Source organism: Equus przewalskii, chromosome 22 (genome assembly GCF_037783145.1).
Source record: "Equus przewalskii isolate Varuska chromosome 22, EquPr2, whole genome shotgun sequence".
NCBI lineage: Eukaryota > Metazoa > Chordata > Mammalia > Perissodactyla > Equidae > Equus > Equus przewalskii.
In genome coordinates this window covers 48,939,299-48,956,979 of record NC_091852.1, presented here as the reverse complement: position 1 = coordinate 48,956,979, position 17,681 = coordinate 48,939,299, and the positions used below count along the sequence as shown (strand labels likewise).

At 45.0% G+C, this 17,681-nt stretch overlaps 1 protein-coding gene across 3 annotated transcripts in view; it reads left to right on the top strand.

Annotated features, from left to right (window-relative positions):
• The window catches only part of SPATA31F1 (SPATA31 subfamily F member 1), a 53,339-nt gene extending 35,921 nt beyond the window's left edge, over nt 1-17,418 (top strand). For 2 of the 3 annotated variants that reach the window (XM_070590328.1, XM_070590327.1), the window contains 4 exons: nt 9,446-9,579; nt 11,837-11,882; nt 12,408-12,468; nt 13,467-17,412. In XM_070590328.1, coding sequence (XP_070446429.1) covers nt 9,520-9,579; nt 11,837-11,882; nt 12,408-12,468; nt 13,467-17,238 — 3,939 coding nt within the window. In that variant the 5' untranslated portion in view covers nt 9,446-9,519 and the 3' untranslated portion in view covers nt 17,239-17,412. Of the gene's footprint in view, nt 1-9,445; nt 9,580-11,013; nt 11,220-11,836; nt 11,883-12,407; nt 12,469-13,466 lie in introns of those variants that run through there. The other variant, XM_070590326.1, reaches the window with a different exon arrangement.
• The last annotated feature ends 263 nt before the right edge of the window (nt 17,419-17,681 follow it).

The window sequence follows — 17,681 nt, the reverse complement described above, 5'->3', positions numbered from 1 at the left end:
CACCAAGCAGAGCATGCAAACTTACCACTCAGCCACAGAGCTGGCTCCTGCCAGAGGTTTTATCATTGTCCGCTTCACCCTCAGCTTTACATCTTCCCCTTGAGCCTGCTCTTCATAAAATGCCTCTTTCCATGCTCTTGATGCTATTTCAGCAGTAGACTGCTGTGACTTGTTACTTGATGCTTGTTAGCTGGCTTGGTGGTTGGGGGCAGGAGAGGGTGCTCTCTGTTTTCGGACTCAGTATCAGATTTAGGTAGACACTGTACCCCTGGGTCTTAGGGGTAGGGCCTTCTCATCATCCTATGCCATCCTCTGCTGGAAGATTGCTAATGGTCTGGGCCCAACAGAGGTAGAAAGTGTTGTTTCTTTTTTCCATTTCCCCAGCTGCAATAAGTCTTCAACAATACAGATTTACTGCCTAATGACAGGATTTACTGCCCTTCACCTAGTAGCTTAAGGCTTTTATAACAAAGACAGGGGAGAAGGATCTGGGTAGGGCTTGGTGCCTTTCCCTACAGTGGCTGCTTTTCCTTCCCCCAGGCCTGGGCCACAAGGGAAACTTTCTCAGGACTCACACACTGCCCCCAATATTTCTTGTGAACATACAGGAAGGTCAATGGAGAAGAGCCTGAGAGTGAGTGTGAATTATCCTTGTGCTTGTGGCTCCTAGAGTTTCTGTATTTTCATGCTGGCCTGCATTCGGCCTTTAGCAATTCCTTAAAACTTATAGCTGAATTCTTACCAGCTTGATGGTGTGTAGGGGGGTGGAGTCAACCCCAAATAAGCAAGTGCACCTGTGCTGTCTCCTGAAGGCACCTGCTTTCCTCAGATTAAGACAAATGAGGTTGTCCTGGAACCTCAGCTCTGATAAATTTAAAAAAAGTTGTGAAATTTCAGATTGCCTTGTGATTTCTTTTGTTGAAATAGTGAAAGCTATGCTATTTCCAGCTTTTCTTTGTCCTAAGCAGAATCCCAAAGCCCCTGATAAACCCTGTTCTGTAGTTAAATCTGTTACATGTACTTGAGTAAAACTCTTAATACAGGTACCAACTTCACTCATTACTCAGAAATAAATTCTAAATGCAGCAAAGGTGTAAACATAAAAATTGAAACCATGAGTACCTGAAGAATTGGGGAGAACTTCATTATAACTTCAGTGAGGGAAAACATTTTTAAGCTTCCTTAAAACACAGAAACCATAAAATAAAAGAATAATAATAAGACTAATAAATTCAACTACATACAATGCAAAAGTTTCTACATGGCAACAAATCATTGTAGAGGCCGGACTGGTGGTGTAGTGGTTAAGTTCGTGCACTCCACTGTGGTGGCCTGGGGTTCACAGGTTCAGATCCTGGGTAAAGACCTAGCAGACCTACACACCGCTTATCAAGCCATGCTGTGGCATCATCCCAAATACAAAATAGAGGGAGATTGGCACAGATGTTAGCTCAGCAACAATCTTTTTCAAGAAAAAGAGGAAGATTGGCAACAGATGTTACTCAGGGCCAATCTTGAAAGAAAGAAAGGAAGAAAGGAAGGAAGGAAGGAAGGAAGGGAGGGAAGGAGGGAAGGAGGAAGGGAGGAAGGAAGGAAGGAAGGAAGGAAGAAATCATAAACATCAAATAACAAACTGAGAAGAAAAATATTTGCAACACTAATTTTCTTAATTTAAAAAGCACTTATAAATCAACAAGCAAAAGATCAATAATCTGTGAGCAAAGAATAGGAACAGATATTTAACAGAAAAGGAAATAAATATACAAAAGTGATTAGCCTACCTTAAACAAATCTGTAAATTTACAAGATACAATTACCACTACTCAGGTTGACAAAGATTTAAAAAATCAATAATATTGAATCAACAAGCATGAGAAGGAGATGGTGTCAAGATGGCGGTGTATGCAGACTCTGAACTCACCTCCTCCCATGGACACAGTGAATTTACAACTACTGTTGGAACAATTACCCCTAAGAGAGAACTGAAAACTGGATAAAAAGAATCCACACAACAAAGGACAGTACTGACTGAGGTGGAAGAAGCAGAAATTCTTTTCTGGAGAGAAAATAGCCACCTTTGAGCTGCAACACTTCATGACAGGCCAGGAGCAACCTTAAGGTATGAAGTCTTCCCTGGAGGAGTTGGGGAACTGAGCAGGGGAGTGTTACCATAATAAGCAGCATTTGAACTCAGCACAACCAAGACAAGTGTCATAATACCTGTCTTTGCTGGCTATTAACTACAATGGGGAATACCCCCAGAAAAGCTATCAGACATAAGTGAAAAAAAAGCCTGTTCTTAAAGGGCTCATGCACAAATTCATCCATTTCAGACAGCAACCTAAAATCCCCAGAAAGAAAGGTGCACAGTCCTTTGGTGAAGAGACTCACCTGATAGGCTCTGGGCACATCTCAGTGAGAGCTAAGATCTCTCCAGGGACTGAGACACTGGCATCAGCCATTATTGTGACCTAGCACAGGCATGCTGATGTATATGCTGGCAGACACCATTGGAGTTCTTCCCCTAACCTGTTAGCCTAGGGTCTGCCACACTCACTAGAGCACCAATGTAATCCAGCTCAGCCAGGGCAGGCAGCCCACCCCAGGGACTGGCCCCACCCAACAGCAAGCCCTTGGGCAAGTTGTGGGCCCACATAAGCAGGGTACCTGGAACCTCAGCAACCGCCCGAGTGTGTCCCCCTTGGCGGAGCAGGGCATGCACGAGGAGTGGACCTGCTTGGTGGAGTTTGTGGGGCCTCTGCAGTGGGGCGAGTGGGTCCACTTCCATGGGCCGGGCCACATATGCAGGGCAGGACTGTGTTGATGAAGTGTGTGGCCCTGTGGGTGATGGGGCCTGACACCTGCAACAGACTTGTGCTTCTAAACAGCCACATAAGGGATTGGTCCCACCTTCCAAAGCCTGAAACAATTGGGTGCTCTCATGGCTGGGGCCAGGCCTACTCAACTGCAACCCTAAGAGAGCTGACAATAGCCTTGCAGGCCAGAGGCCTACAGCAATTGTAAGCCCCTGAGCCTAGCAACCAGCCATGCTGGGGGCCTACTCACTTAACAGAAAAACTGCAACATGAACGTGCTATTAGACCTTGCGGCCAACTGTGCTGGGGCTCCCAATGCCCAATAAAGAGACTGGAAGGACCATAGCAGCCACACATAGCTGAGCATTACAACCAGCCAGCCAGGGGGACAGCCTGGCCTCCCCAGGCACCTGCAGCAAAAGAAACCCTGCCATAATAGAATGACACACGTAGCCCACACAGGGGACACTCCTGGAACATCTGGAACTGCTGATGAGAGGGAAGCACACTGCTGGGCCTCATAAGGCATCTCTTACATAAGGCCACCTCTCCAAGATCAGGAGACACAGACATACACAGGTATAAGCACAGAGAAAGAGGCAAAATGAGGAGACAAAGGAATATGTTCCAAGTAAGGGAACAGGACAAAACCACAGAAAAACAACTAAATGATACAGAGATAAACAGTCTACCTGAGAAAGAGTACAAACAATTAGTCATAAGGATGCTCACCAATCTTGGGAGACGATGGATGAGCTAAGTGAGAACTTCAACAAAGAATTGGAAAATATAAAAAAGACCAAACAGAAATCAAGAATACAATATTGGAAATGAGAAATTCACTAGAGGGACTCAGTAGGAGAGTAGGTGATACAGAAGAACGGATCAGTAAGCTGGACAAAGAACTAGAGGAAATCACTAAAGCTGAACAGATTTTTAAAAAAGAATTAAAAAGAACAAGGACAGTTTAAGGGACCTCTGGGACAACATCAAGCTCACTAACATCCGTGTTATAGGTGTCCCAGAAGGAGAAGAGAGAGACAAAGGGGCAGAGAATCTATCTAAAGAAATAATAGCTGAAAAATTTCCTAACCTAAGGAAGTAAACAGACATCCAGGTACAAGAATCACAGAGAGCACCAAAGAAGATAAACCCAAAGAGGCCCACAACAAGACACATTATAATTAAAATGTCAACAATTAAAGATAGAGAATCCTAAAAGCCACAAGAGAAAGACAACAAGTTACGTACAAAGGAAACCCCATAAGGCATTGGCTGACTTCTCAGCAGAAACCTTACAGGCTAGAAGGGAGTGGCACAATATATTTAAAGTGCTGAAAGGAAAAAACCTACAGCCAAGAATATCCTACCCCACAAGGTTATCATTCAGAATGGAAGGAGAGATAAAGAGTTTCCTAGACAAGCAAAAACTAAAGAAGTTTATCACCAAGAAACCAGCTTTACACGAAATGCTAAAGGGATTTATTTAAGTGTAAAAGAGAAGACCACAAATAGGAATAAGAAAATCATCCAAAAACAAAAGGCAATAAAATCACTGGTAAAGGCAAATATACAATAAAGGTAGAAGATCAACCACCTATGAAGCTAATATGAAGGTCAAAAGACAAAAGTAGTAAAATTATCTATTTCCATGATAAGAGGGTAATGATACACATGCACAAAAAAAAGAGGTTAGATATGATATCAAAAACATAAAATGTGTGAGGAGGGGAGTAAAAGAGTAGAGCTTTTAGCAAGAGGTGAAACTAAAGAAACCATCAACTTAATATAGATTGCTATATAAATAGGTTATTATATATGAACCTCATGGTAATCACAAACCAGAAGCCTATAATAAATACACAAAAATTAAGAGAAAGGAACCTAAACATAATACTAAAGAAAGCTATCAAACCACAAGAGAAGAAGAAAGAAACAGAGAAGAACTACTAAGACACCCAGAAATAAAGTAACAAAATGGCAATAAGTACATTCTTAATCAATAGCTACTTTAAATATCAATGGACTAAATATTCCAATCAAAAGGTATAGTGAGGCCAATTGGATTAAAAAACAAGACCCATATATATGCTACATACAAGAGACACAATTCAGACCTAAAGACCCTCACAAACTGAAAGTGAAGGGATGGAAAAGGATACTCCATGCAAATGGCAATGAAAAGAAAGCTGGGATAGTAATACTTATCTCAGACAAAATAGACTTTAAAACAAAAACTGTAACAAGAGACAAAGAAAGGCACCACATAATGATAAAGGGAACAATCCAACAAAAGGATATAACACTTGTAAGTTACCATGCACCCAAGATAGGAGCACCTAAATATATAAAGCAATTATTAACAGACATAAAAGAAAAAATAGCAACACAATAATAGTAGGAGGATTTAACACTCCACTTACACCAACAGATAGATCATCCAAACAGATAAATAAGGAAATGTTGGCCTTAAATGACACATTAGACCAGTTGGATGTAGTAGACATATACAGAATATTCTATCCCAAAGCCACAGAATACACATTCTTTTCAAATGCACATGGAACATTCTCCAGGATAGATCACATATTAGGCCACAAAACAAGTCTCAATAAATTTAAGAAGACTGAAATAATACCAAGCAGCTTTTCTGACAACAATGCTATGAAACTGGAAATCAACTGCAGGAAGAAAACCCAAAAGGCCACAAATATGTGGAGATTAAACAAAATGCTACTGAACAACGATTGGGTCAATAAAGAAATCAAAGGAGAAATAAAAAAAAATAGCTGGTGACAAATGAAAATGAAAATATGACATGCCAAAATTTATGGGATACAGCAAAAGCGGTTCTAAGAAGGAAGTTTATAGCAATACAGGCCTACCTCAACAAACAAGAAAAATCTCAAATAAACAACCTAGCAGTGCACCTAAAGGAACTGGAAAAAGAAGAACAAACAAAGCTCAAAATTAGTAGAAGGAAGGAAATAATAAAAATCAGAGCAGAAATAAATAAAATAGAGACTAAAAGAAATTGAAAAAATCAATGAAAGTAAGAGCTGGTTCTTTGAAAAGATAAACAAAATTGACAAACCTTTAGCTGGACTCACCAAGAAAAAAATAGAGAAGGCTCAAATAAATAAAATGAGAAATGAAAGGGGTGAAATTAGAACAGATACCTCAGAAATACAAAAGATTACAGGAGAATACTATGAAAAGCTATACACCAACAAATTGGATAATCTGGAAGAAATGGATAAATTCTTAGAAACATACAACCTTCCAAAACTGAATCAAGAAGAAATAGACAATTTGTATAGACCAATCACCAGTAAGGAGATCAAAACAGTAATCAAAAACCTCCCAAAAATTAAAAGTCCAGGACCAGACAGCTTTCCTGGTGAATTCTACCAAACATTCAAAGAAGACTTAATACCTAACCTCTCAAAATCTTCCAAAAAATTAAAGAGGAGGGGAGGCTTCCTAAGTCATTCTACGAAGCTAACATTACCCTGATACCAAAACTAGACAAGGACAAAATTTAAAAAAGAAAATTATGGGCCAATATTACTGATGAACATCAATGCAAAAATCCTCAACAAAATATTAACAAATCAAATACAACAATACATTTAAAAGATCATACACCATGATCAAGTGGGATTTATTCCAGGGACGCAGGGACAGTTCAACATCTGCAAATCAATCAATGTGATAAACCTCATTAACAAAATGAAGAATAAAAATCAGATGATCACCTCAATACATACAGAGAAAGCATTTGACAAGATACAGCATCCATTTATGACAAAAACCCTGAAGAAATGGGTATAGAAGGAAAGTACCTCAACCTAATAAAGGCCATATATGACAAACCCACAGCTAATATTCTCAATGGAGAAAAACGGAAAGCTATCCCTCTGAGAACAGGAACCAGACAAGGATGCCCACTTCCATCACTCTTATTTAACATAGTATTGGAAGTCCTAGCAAGAGCAATCAGGCAAGAAAAAGAAATAAAAGGGATCCAAATTGGGAAGGAAGAAGTGAAACTGTCACTATTTGCAGATGAAATTATTTTATATATAGAAAACCCTAAAAAATCCTCCAAAAAACTTTTAGAAATAATAAATGAATACAGAAAAGTTGCAGGATACAAAATCAACATAGAAAAATCAGTTGCATTTCTATACACTAGCAACAAAATAGCAGAAAGAAATTCAGTATACAATCCCATTTACAATCGCAACAAAAAGAATAAAATACCTAGGAATAAACATAACCAAGGAGGTGAAAGACCTGTACACTTAAGACTGTAAAACATTGTTGAAAGAAATTGAAGAAGATGCAAGGAAATGGAAAGATATTCCATGCTCTTGGATTGGAAGACTTAACATAGTTAAAATGTCCATACTTCCTAAAGCAATCTACAGATTCAGTGCAAACCCTATCAAATTTCCAACAACATTTTTCACAGAAATAGAACAAAGAATCCTAAAATTTGTATGGAACAACAAAAGATCTTGAATAGCCAAAGGAATCCTGAGAAAAAAGAACAAAGTTGGAGGTATCACACTCCCTGATTTCAAAATATACAAAACTATAGTAATCAAAACAGCATGGTACTGGCAGAAAAACAGACACACAGATCAATGGAACAGAATCAAGAGCCCAGAAATAAACCCACACATGTATGGACAGCTAATTTTCGACGAGGGAGCCAAGAACATACAATAGAGAAAGGAAAGTCTCTTCAATAAATGATGTTGAGAAAACCAGTCAGCCACATGCGAAAGAATGAAAGTAGACCATTATCTTACACCATACACAAAAATTAACTCGATATGGATTAAAGACTTGAATGTAGACCAGAAACTTCTAGAAGAAAACATAGGCACTACGCTTTTTGACATTGGTTTTAGCAGCATATTTTCAAGTACCATGTCTGACCAGGCAAGGGAAACAATAGAAAAAATTGACAAAAGAGACTACATCAAACTAAAAACTTCTGCACAGCAAAGGAAACCATCAACAAAATGAAAAGACAACCTAAAACTTGGGAGAAGATATTTGTAAACTATATATCTGATAAGGGGTTAATATGCACAATATATAAAGAATTCTTACATCTCAACAACAAAAAAACTAACAACCCAATTCACAAATGGGCAGAATATCTGAACAGACATTTCTCCAAAGAAGATGTACAGACGGCAACAGGCACATGAAAGGATATTCAACATCATTAACTATCAGGGAAATGCAAATCAAAATTACAGTGAGATATCACATCACGCCTGTCAGAATGGCTGTAATTAACAAGACAGGAAATAACAAGTGTTGGAGAGGTTGTGGAGAAAAGGGAACCCTCATACACTGCTGGTAGGAATGCAAACTGGTACAGCCACTATGGAAAACACTATGGAGAGTTCTCAAAAAATTAAGAACAGAACTACCATATGACCCCTCTATTCCACTGCTGGGTATTTATCCAAAGAACATGAAAACACAAATGTGTAAAGATCTATGCACTCTTATGTACATTGCAGCATTATTCACAACAGCCAAGACTTGGAGGCAACCTAGGTGCCCATCAAGGGACAAATAGATAAAGAAGACGTGGTATATACACACAATGGAACACCACTCAGTCATAAGAAACGGTGACATCTGGCCATTTGTGACAACATGAATGGGCCTTGAAGGTATTATGCTAAGAGAAATAAGTCGGAGGGAGAAAGTCAAATACCATATGATCTCACACATAAATAGAACATAAAAACAACAACAAACAAACACATAGAGATAGAGATTGGATTGGTGGTTACCAGAGAGGAAGAGGGGAGGAAGGAGGGTCAAAGGAGTGGTTAGGCACGCATGTGTGCTGACGGATGGTAATTAGTCTTGAGGTGGCGAACATGATGCAATCTACACAGAAATCAAAATATAATGATGTACACCTGAAATTTATATAATTTTATAAACCAATGTTACCACAATAAAAAAAATAAACATGGGAAGAAAGTACACTTTACACAGTGTTGGTGAGAATGCACATTCATACAATTGGTGCGGCAATAAGGCAATATCAATATTTAAAATACTCACACCCTTTCCTCCATTAATTCAACGCTTAGGAATTTCTCCGATACATATACTCATACCCATGTACAACGACTTATGTACGTGAGGTTTGTGTCAGCATTATTATTCAGAGCAAAAGATGGTAAACAACTAAACATCCATCAATGTGAAGTTGAAGGTAAGTTATGTTATAGTTCTATCAAAGACTTTACAGCCAACAAGGAAAATTATATATGTAAGATATATTCACATTATTAAATAAAACAAAGAGAAAAAAATACCCATCATAAGTTTCCATTTGTCAAGCAAAATATATCAGTTTATTTATGCTTCCTGTGCTAAATTAATTCTGAAAGATGACAGGGGGAAGAAAATTCTGAAGGATACACATGGATGACAAAGGAGAGAGAAGGGGAGAAAGAGACATACTACATACCTTCTTTTGCCTTTTGAGTTTTGTACAATGTATATATATGACTACTTTTTAGAAACCAATTATTTTCACTGATTTAAATCAATTAAATGCACTGGCTCTTCATCAACAGGCCGCACCTCTGCACCTCCAGTCTTTCCCCACAAGTCCCCTGAGTTCGCCCACCTGCACCTCTGCTAGAGATAGATGCACTTCTTACTGCCAGACACACTCCGTGCCCCATTCCTCAGGGTTCTGCATCTGTTGGTAAGTTTCTTCCCCACCTGGAACACCTCCTTTCCCTCACAGCCTGCACCTTTAGAACCAACTCCAACGTCACTCTACGCAGGAGCCCTGTCTGACCACCCTGGTCCTCACTATACCTTCCCTCCTCTGAAATGGGATGTGTGTGACCTGGGCTTCACAAGTGAGTATATAATTCTATTTGTTCTAGATTGTCGGCTCTTGCTTCATGTGAATTAGTCTTATCTTGGAAACTAGATTAAATGGCTTGAGAGCAAGAAGGCAACATGACTCATATGTCTTTGTACCCCTGACACTGCCCACCTTAGGGATGAGCACAGACTGAGGGCTAACCATGCCAGCTGGGTGGAGGACTGGATGCTACAGGGAGGACCAAATAGCCTCTTCAGAGATGGTGAGCCCAAGGATTTTTGGCTGTGACAGACCACGATCACTAGGCCAAGATCCTCTCAAGGAAATGCCAGAATCCTGGAGTATTAGAGAAATATGACAATATCCACAGAGGTCAAGAAGGGAACATAAACATGTAAATAAATGCACAGAGTATAGGAGTGATGGGATGCAGGGAGCAATTAGAAAATGTGCCCTGCTCAAAGACGTCAAAAAATCCAGGTTAAAAAAAAAACACAACAACAAAAAAATCTCCTTCAGGGAAACAGTATACATCCAGAGCAGATGAGTAGATCTAACCACGATCAGCAACTAGTTTATGACCTTGAGTCAGAAGTGGCCACTAACCCATCTCTGCAGGTTGCCATCACCATGAACAGACAGAATTCTCTAACACGGTAACAACAGCTCTAGAAAACTCTTAAAAACTCCTAAACTAAGTGAGTCTCATTAGTGCCTCCATGGAAGGCAGTGTTTACAATCTCTTCTCACCACACAGACTTCCTCCACGTATGTAAATTTCAAGGTAGTGCCACCTTGGCCTTTCTCTGCCACATCAGCCTTGGTCCCTTCACACACCTCTAATTGCCCGTCGCCCACTGCCTGTAATAAAAAGCTCTCCATTTCCAAACATAACCAGACTCTGCCCTCCCTCATCTCGTGTGTGCTTCTAGGACATATTTCCAGTATGGGGGCAGCAGCTGGTGGAGGTTCCTCTGTCCCAGCCACTCGTCCTCAAAAGTGCCCTGTGTCCCTAAACACTGTTTTCTGCGGATGGGTGACCAGACAGTTGTCGTGAAGGACAGAGCTGAGCCACCGGGCTGGTGTAGGGTGTGGAGAGTGAAGACAAAGTGGGAGCAGACACTGCCTGGGAGTGGGCACCTTTGGGCTGAGGCTCGGCAACCCTTACAGACAACCAGACACCCACACCTACAGACTGCATCAACACATAAGCTTCCTGAAGACAGGTCAAGACTCTGTCACTACACCTGCTTGTGAAACAGAAGGGCTCTGTGATGCAGTCCGCTCACCTGGTTCCGTCTTCTGTGAGGCGTACCACTGGGAGTCATCAGGTACCAGAACCCTGACTGCCTAGAGAGAAGGATGGTTGATCTCCTCATGCTAATGAGGTTTAGACCATGTTGAGCCCTACTTTTGTTTATGGCTCCATCTTCATTATTACCCTAATTATCTGGCAAGTGAAAAGGAGTTATGATGGATTAAGGTTGGAACCGAAAAGGAGCTGCTGCCAGGTAGGGAAACGCTATGACCACGACAGAACTAATTAAGCCCCAGATAAGCAGCTTGTCAGAGTCTCTCTTTTTACCCATCCCCTCCCTCAATTTTTATAGCACAAATTCAGTTACTCTTAAATGGCACTGCTCTTCTCAGAGTCTAGAAATAATTCCTTACCAGGCCATCCCTGCAGTGTATTCTATTTGAAAAATCAAGAACCTCTCTATCAGGCTTGGGCTGACACGGAGATGAACTAGAATCTACTCACTAGATCTCAGTAGATCTCTCAATATGAGGGACTTTTCCAGTTAGCAGTTCAGTAAGGTAATTGTTAGCAGCAGTCCTTTGGCTTTAGACCTACACGCCCTTTAATCTGTTCCACTCTGTCTCTTGTTTCATCATAAGCCTCAGGCAGAACTTCCCCTGGGAAATAACTGGGAGGTAGAGAGTATGGAAGAGCCTCGAAATGCTGGGATGAGAAAAGGTGGAGTATAGAAAGGAAGGTTAGGAAAGTCAGTAAAATACAGACAGATATATAGAAAGGGATTGGGAAATGAATATTTCCTTGGCTCATTTTGGACTTGAAAAAGAAAATAGTGCACCAGCTTCACACTCTAACTTTTTTGTCTTTAAGCGTCACCGAAAAGCCAGGCAAAGGGCTAGAGAGGCAGCATCAAGAGGTAATCCTATTCTCTGCTCTGACCCCTCCACTGTGTGTGTGGTTCCCATGGATCCTGTCCCTCTAAAACCCCTGATGCCAGGAGCCAGTGCTCTCCCTACTGAAGGCTCCAGCTTCCCAAGTCAACAACTTCTCCCAGAAGACTTTCTTGGGTGGAAATCAGAGCCTGGGAAGCTTCCAAAATTCTCAACCTTACCCCCGGGAATGAAGAATGAGGAAGTAGGGCAGAAGTCCCTAGCTGTGTCATTTACTAGTTTTATGACCCTATGGCGGTAAATTCATCTCAGTTTTGTCATCCAGGAAATGGGCATCTGATGATCTGGCCTCAATCACAGTGTGCTGGTGATGATCAGATGACATTGGGTCCCGGACACGACATCATAACTGGCTAAGTTGTATGCAGACATGTCTTAGAGCATTGACTCTTGGGGTTTCCAGTCTCCTCTCATTCAGAGGCCTTCAGCTTCCTATAGGATGTCCCTGAATCCTCTCCCATTCCATGTAACACTGTCTCCCGTTTTCTCAGCCAGGAGAATTTCCCAGGAGGAAGCTGAGAAGCCATGGGAACTGCTCTCTGTCATGAAAAGGTGATCTCTTGCTCTTTGCAGCCTCTCTACTGCCAGCCTGGCCTGTGATGAGTTCTCTCCTTGACTGGGGGCAGGGATGAGGAGAGGGATAATGGCAGGGAGGGAGCAAGACACAGCGGAGGCTGGAGCACTGATGGAGAGGGTTGCCAGGGCACTGGGGGAACAAACATCTCCGGAGGGAGGAGTCTCCCAGTTCTGCTCGGGCCTGGCTCACATTGGTCCTGGAATTCAGGATTGACTAGTGCATGATTCATAAACAACTCTACATGGCCTTGCGCTCAGCCACAAGACAAGCTATTGAGGTGAAAGAATGGATAAATAAGTGCATAAATAAGTCCTCAATGTCATACTCTCTTTACAGCTACACCCTTTCGAGGGCAGACCCCTCGGAGTCTGGCTGGGCCCTGCTGACATTACCTCCTCTGGTTCTGTCTTCAGGGAAGCCAGTCCCTGAGACAACCCTCAGACAGGAGCCTGTCATCTTATCCTCTTCTTAAGATCTCCAGAGCATGTGGCTGTCTCCCAAGAGATGTTGTGTGCAACCCAGAATCCCCAGAATGCAGAGTTCCCACAAGCACCTCATATTCCACAGTTTGGCAATACTGAATAGCAGGCTGCGGCCTTCTTAGCCCCAAATGAAACTGATTCCAGGTTCCCCCTGGTGATGCCACATCAGCTACCACTGGCTTCCGCTTATCCTAGTTCAGCTTCTCAACACAGGCCAGCAGAAAATTCGCCCCACCACTGGGTCTCGCATGGCCCTGCGCTCCCACGGCTTCTCTGACACCTTGCCCAACAAGCCCCAGAACTTCAGGCAGCACACCACAACTTACCAAAAGCCATTTTCCTAGGAAGAAAAGTAGATGGATAAACAGCCAGGCAGTGTAGGCCCGAGGGCCTCCAGGGATAGGGGAGGGCAGTGCCAATCTCCAGGCCACACACTTCCAAAGAGGCAAGTGTCACTCCATCAGTAACAGCTGCCACGTTTCCCTTCCCAGCCAGGGCTGGCTTCCTCGGGAGGGAAGTGTGCGGCGGCTCCTGTGTGCAGACACCTGCTGCCAAATCTGCAATGCCCTGGCTCTGGAGATTCAGCAGATGCTGGCGGGTGAGAACAGCCTGATCTCTTCCACTTCATCGAGGCCATCGCAGGGTTCCTCTTGCCTAGAGATGTTGTCCCTGTCTACTGTGTCTTTCGAGCAGAGTCTGCAGCATCCTTCTCCACAATCCAAAGAGCTTTCACTTCCATCTGCAATCCCCACAGTGTTGCAATTAATGGATCAGAGATCCTTAACACAGTCCGCTGCCCAGTCCGCTGGTGCAGTCAGCCTCCACCATTACTGGGCTGAACACCTCCAGCGGGGGCAGGAATTGCAAGTGCTAGAGATGCCCAGGGGCCCAGTGATAGAGTCTTCTTCAAGATTTGAGGAGCCTGTGGTTCCAGGGTACCAGCAGAAGATGATGCAAAGCAACCCCAACCTTGTCTGTGGGAACAAAGGTCAGCCACCAGTGAATTCTCAGGTTGCTCTGCTGACCCAGAACCCAGAAATCGCTACCCTGACACATCCTGTGGGCTTGCATATGGTCAGTGTCCTCCCTGCCCACCTGCCATTCCTCAATCCTCATGTCCTGAGGTTTCTAGAGGTACATATAAGAAAATGGATGCATTTCCAGAGGTGGGGGCTCCCCCGACGAGTGGAGGAGTCCCTGAGGCACTTTATGCCAAACCCACCATTGTTTTACCAACCTGTAAGTGACCAATCAGTTTCTTTCATCCAGAGTGATACTTCTCAGATCTCTGTTGAGGAATGTGGGACCATTTCCTACCAGACCTGGGGTACATGTATGGCTGGCCAGCCCACCCAGGCCTTCTGGGTTTCTGAATGGTCCATTGTGGACCCAAAACAAAGACACCACTACCAGCAAATCCCAAACCATATGACTCTAGCCTTGCCCTCTGCAGCCCTTAAGGACTTCAGTGGCCTCTATCCACTTCCTGGGCCACAGGCTCATGACGCAGTGGGCACTTCAGAGCAGAAATACAGCCAGCTATTCTGTGGCCTCCCTTCTCTGCACAGTGAGTCCCTGGTTGATATCTTCTTTGGCTCTCAAAGTCTCTCCATAAATGGAAACTTGTCCAAGCCTCCTTTGAAGGATCCTTTTCTCTTCAAGGAGCTCTCCTTCCCTCCTCTGCCATCTAAAATTCCACCACACTCAGCCCCACCCTTTTCCCCATCTTCCCCAAATTGGGTCACTCCGTCTGACCACCAACAAGCTCAGATCAAGGTCCCATTTCTGACACTGGCCCAGTGTCAAGCCCTGGAGTGGAATCTGCGGCAGAGGCAGCTCCAGCTTCAGTGGGGTTTGCCAGCAGTTTTCCAGAGATCTCAGCACACTCAGAGCCCCGGGCAGTATAAGCTCTGTGACAAAGCCCAGTCTCCTGAGACTGGGAAAACTTCTTCGCCAGGGAAGTCCAGCTCAGTCCTGACCAGAGAACTCCGCTTCTTCCCGGAGCATGGCCGGAGGCTGCTGGGATTCCACCTCCAGAGGCAGCTGATTCACCATCGCTGGGGCCTGCCCCAGAAGATCCAGCAGTCCATCCAGTTGTTCCTGTCCCCCACTGACCAGCAGACTCTGTCCTGGAACAGCACGGCCCAGGCCAATGTGACTGTTCCCCAACCTACAGCCCTAGAGGTCATAGGGGCTGGTGACCCATTCTCACCCGTCACGGACCCAGTGTCAGGCCCTGTGCCACACTTCCTCAACCAGGCCAAGGCAATACTGCAGAGTCACATCAACTCCAAACGTGGGCAGATTCACCAGGGCAAGGTCCCTGCCTGTGTCTACAGCTCGTGGGAATGCATCATTCCCGGGGGCCTGGAAGGGGCTCCCTTCACCTGCATCCCAGAAAGCAAGCCCCTCGAGGGACAGCCAGCCACTGACTCTGATCTACAACAGGAAGTTACACCCTGGATGCCAACAGCCCTCGATCAGCAGCAACGAGCCTCTGCCGATGCTGTCACTGAACATCCTAAGCTGCCCCGGGCCCTGTCCAAGGGAGCCCTTGAGAAACTGGAGACGACTTTACGGCACAAGTATCTGGCCTTCTTGTCAGGGCTGCCCACTCTCTATTATGTGGCTCTGTCCCGGGCCACGGCCCCAGCAATCACTACTCAAGCTCTAACCCCAGAGAAGGTGCCTGGCCCTGTCGGATTCCCCAAAGAACCTGTGACTCAGGTGACCTCATCTGAAGAGCAGTGTCGAAGTCCTGGGCCATGCTTTCAAGATGCCAACAGGACTTGTGCAGACTCTGCAGATGAGCTGCAGGCTGAAGTGCGGGTGGAAGGAATGATCGAGACCGTGCCTTTAGAAAGCCAGACAGAGCCCGCTAGCCCCTACTCACTCAAGAAACCCATCTTGGCCAAACTAAACTTCCACCTGAGAAAGAAGATCCTAGAGATACAATTGGGAATTCCCATAAGGGCAAAGGCGTCCAGGGAACAAACCGTAGCAATCCCAGAGAACACATCCACACAGGAGTCTCCTGGGAGTCTAAGCAAGCCAGGAAAAACACTGCTCCAGGAACTCCCCAGCAGACTAGACACTCTTCGTGCCCCAGATCCAGCATGGCTCCACTTTAGAGAACAGCTGGCCAGTGAGTTAAAGGCAGTACAGCAGAGCCAGAAGCACCCTAGTTCCACAGCAGTGCCCCATGGTTCTGCCCACTGGGCCTCCAAGATCTCACAGCCCACTGAGGAAGCAACAGAGGCCCAGGTGCTTTGTGTTCAGCTGGAGGCCAGTGTGAACCACCCCAGCCCAGTGCAGCCCTGGAGCCCTGAGCCCCACAGCCCTGGCAAGAGCAAGGACTCAGCCCAAGTCCCCATGCTGGCAGGAAACAGAGAGGACCCAGGGAAACCCAAGTCAGCAGGGGACCTCGGAGAAGGGGATGCGGGGTTTGGGCTCTCCTCAACAAGAGAAAACGGCCACCCTGCTGAAGCCCAGAGGCCAGAAGGCATGCTTCTGCACAGGATACCCGACAGCCCCTGGCGACCGAGACCAAGCTTTCACCTTGACGCTCCCTGTCCACACAGTCGCCAGCATCGCCCTCAGCTTAAGCTCCTGGAGCTGCCTCCAGGAGTCGCTGGGGGGAAGCAACCCGAGAAGAATGACCTGCCAAACAGTCAAACCAAGATCAGTGTCATCCTCAAACCAGCAGGGCTGCCTGAGCACACCCTGCCTGTGGTGCCCCAGGCATCCCAGGCCCAGCCTTTCCTGGGCCAACTCATTCAGGGTCAGCCACGGCAGGGCCAAACTTGGCCAGGTCAGGTTTTGCAGGGGCAGGTGATGCCAGCCCATCCTTACAAGAGGCCCGGCCTTCCAGAATCTGGCTTGAGAAATAAGATGAAATCCTTTCTGCACTGGATTAACCCCAAGACAAAAGGCAAAGGGCACAAGGAATCTGTGTTCTCCACAGCTGAGAAAGTGGCCAGCACCACACAAAATGTAGAAAAGAGCCTGGCTCCAGCCAAAAGTCCCACGGGGCGACCTAAGAAACCAAAGACAAGAGGGGACCCCAAGGCCCAATCTCCCCCCACTGAGCAGCACGTGGGCCTGGCCTTCTTGGATAACCCTCCTTCCTCAGATGGTAGGCTCCAGCACTGCTCCCACTCCCACCAACTCCACTCTGCCTCAGTCCTGGGCCACCCCCGCCACTGCCCTCGCCACTGTCCTCGAGTGGCGTGTGCCCCCACCCAACCAGGGAACCCACCCTAACTCTCAACTGTCCCCTCAGAGGGAAACATTGGCCTCCTCCTCAAGAAGCCCAGTGCAACCAACAGACTTTGTAGGCTCCCAACGCCTGCATCCCTTGAAGAGGACTGATACTGTCACTTTCCTTACTGTGCAGGTGCGGACGAGCACCACCCGAAATACACTCCATAAGTTAAGCAAAGAGTGGTCTGTCTGCGCCTTCTCTCCACCTGGGAGGGTTAAGGGAAGGCATGGGGGAGGCTAAAATGTCCTCCCTCTCTAGAGAATGAGCTTAACCCACACTTAAGCTGGGTCAGCATTCCACACAACTCCACCCAGCCCCACCCTGGACTGTGGGTAAAGGGACTCAAGCAGAGAAGGAAGCCCCTTGTCAAAGGTGCATTGAACGTAAAGGTCAGGCTTGAATTCTATCGTGGTGTCCCATGACATCCTTGGACCCAGAGGAG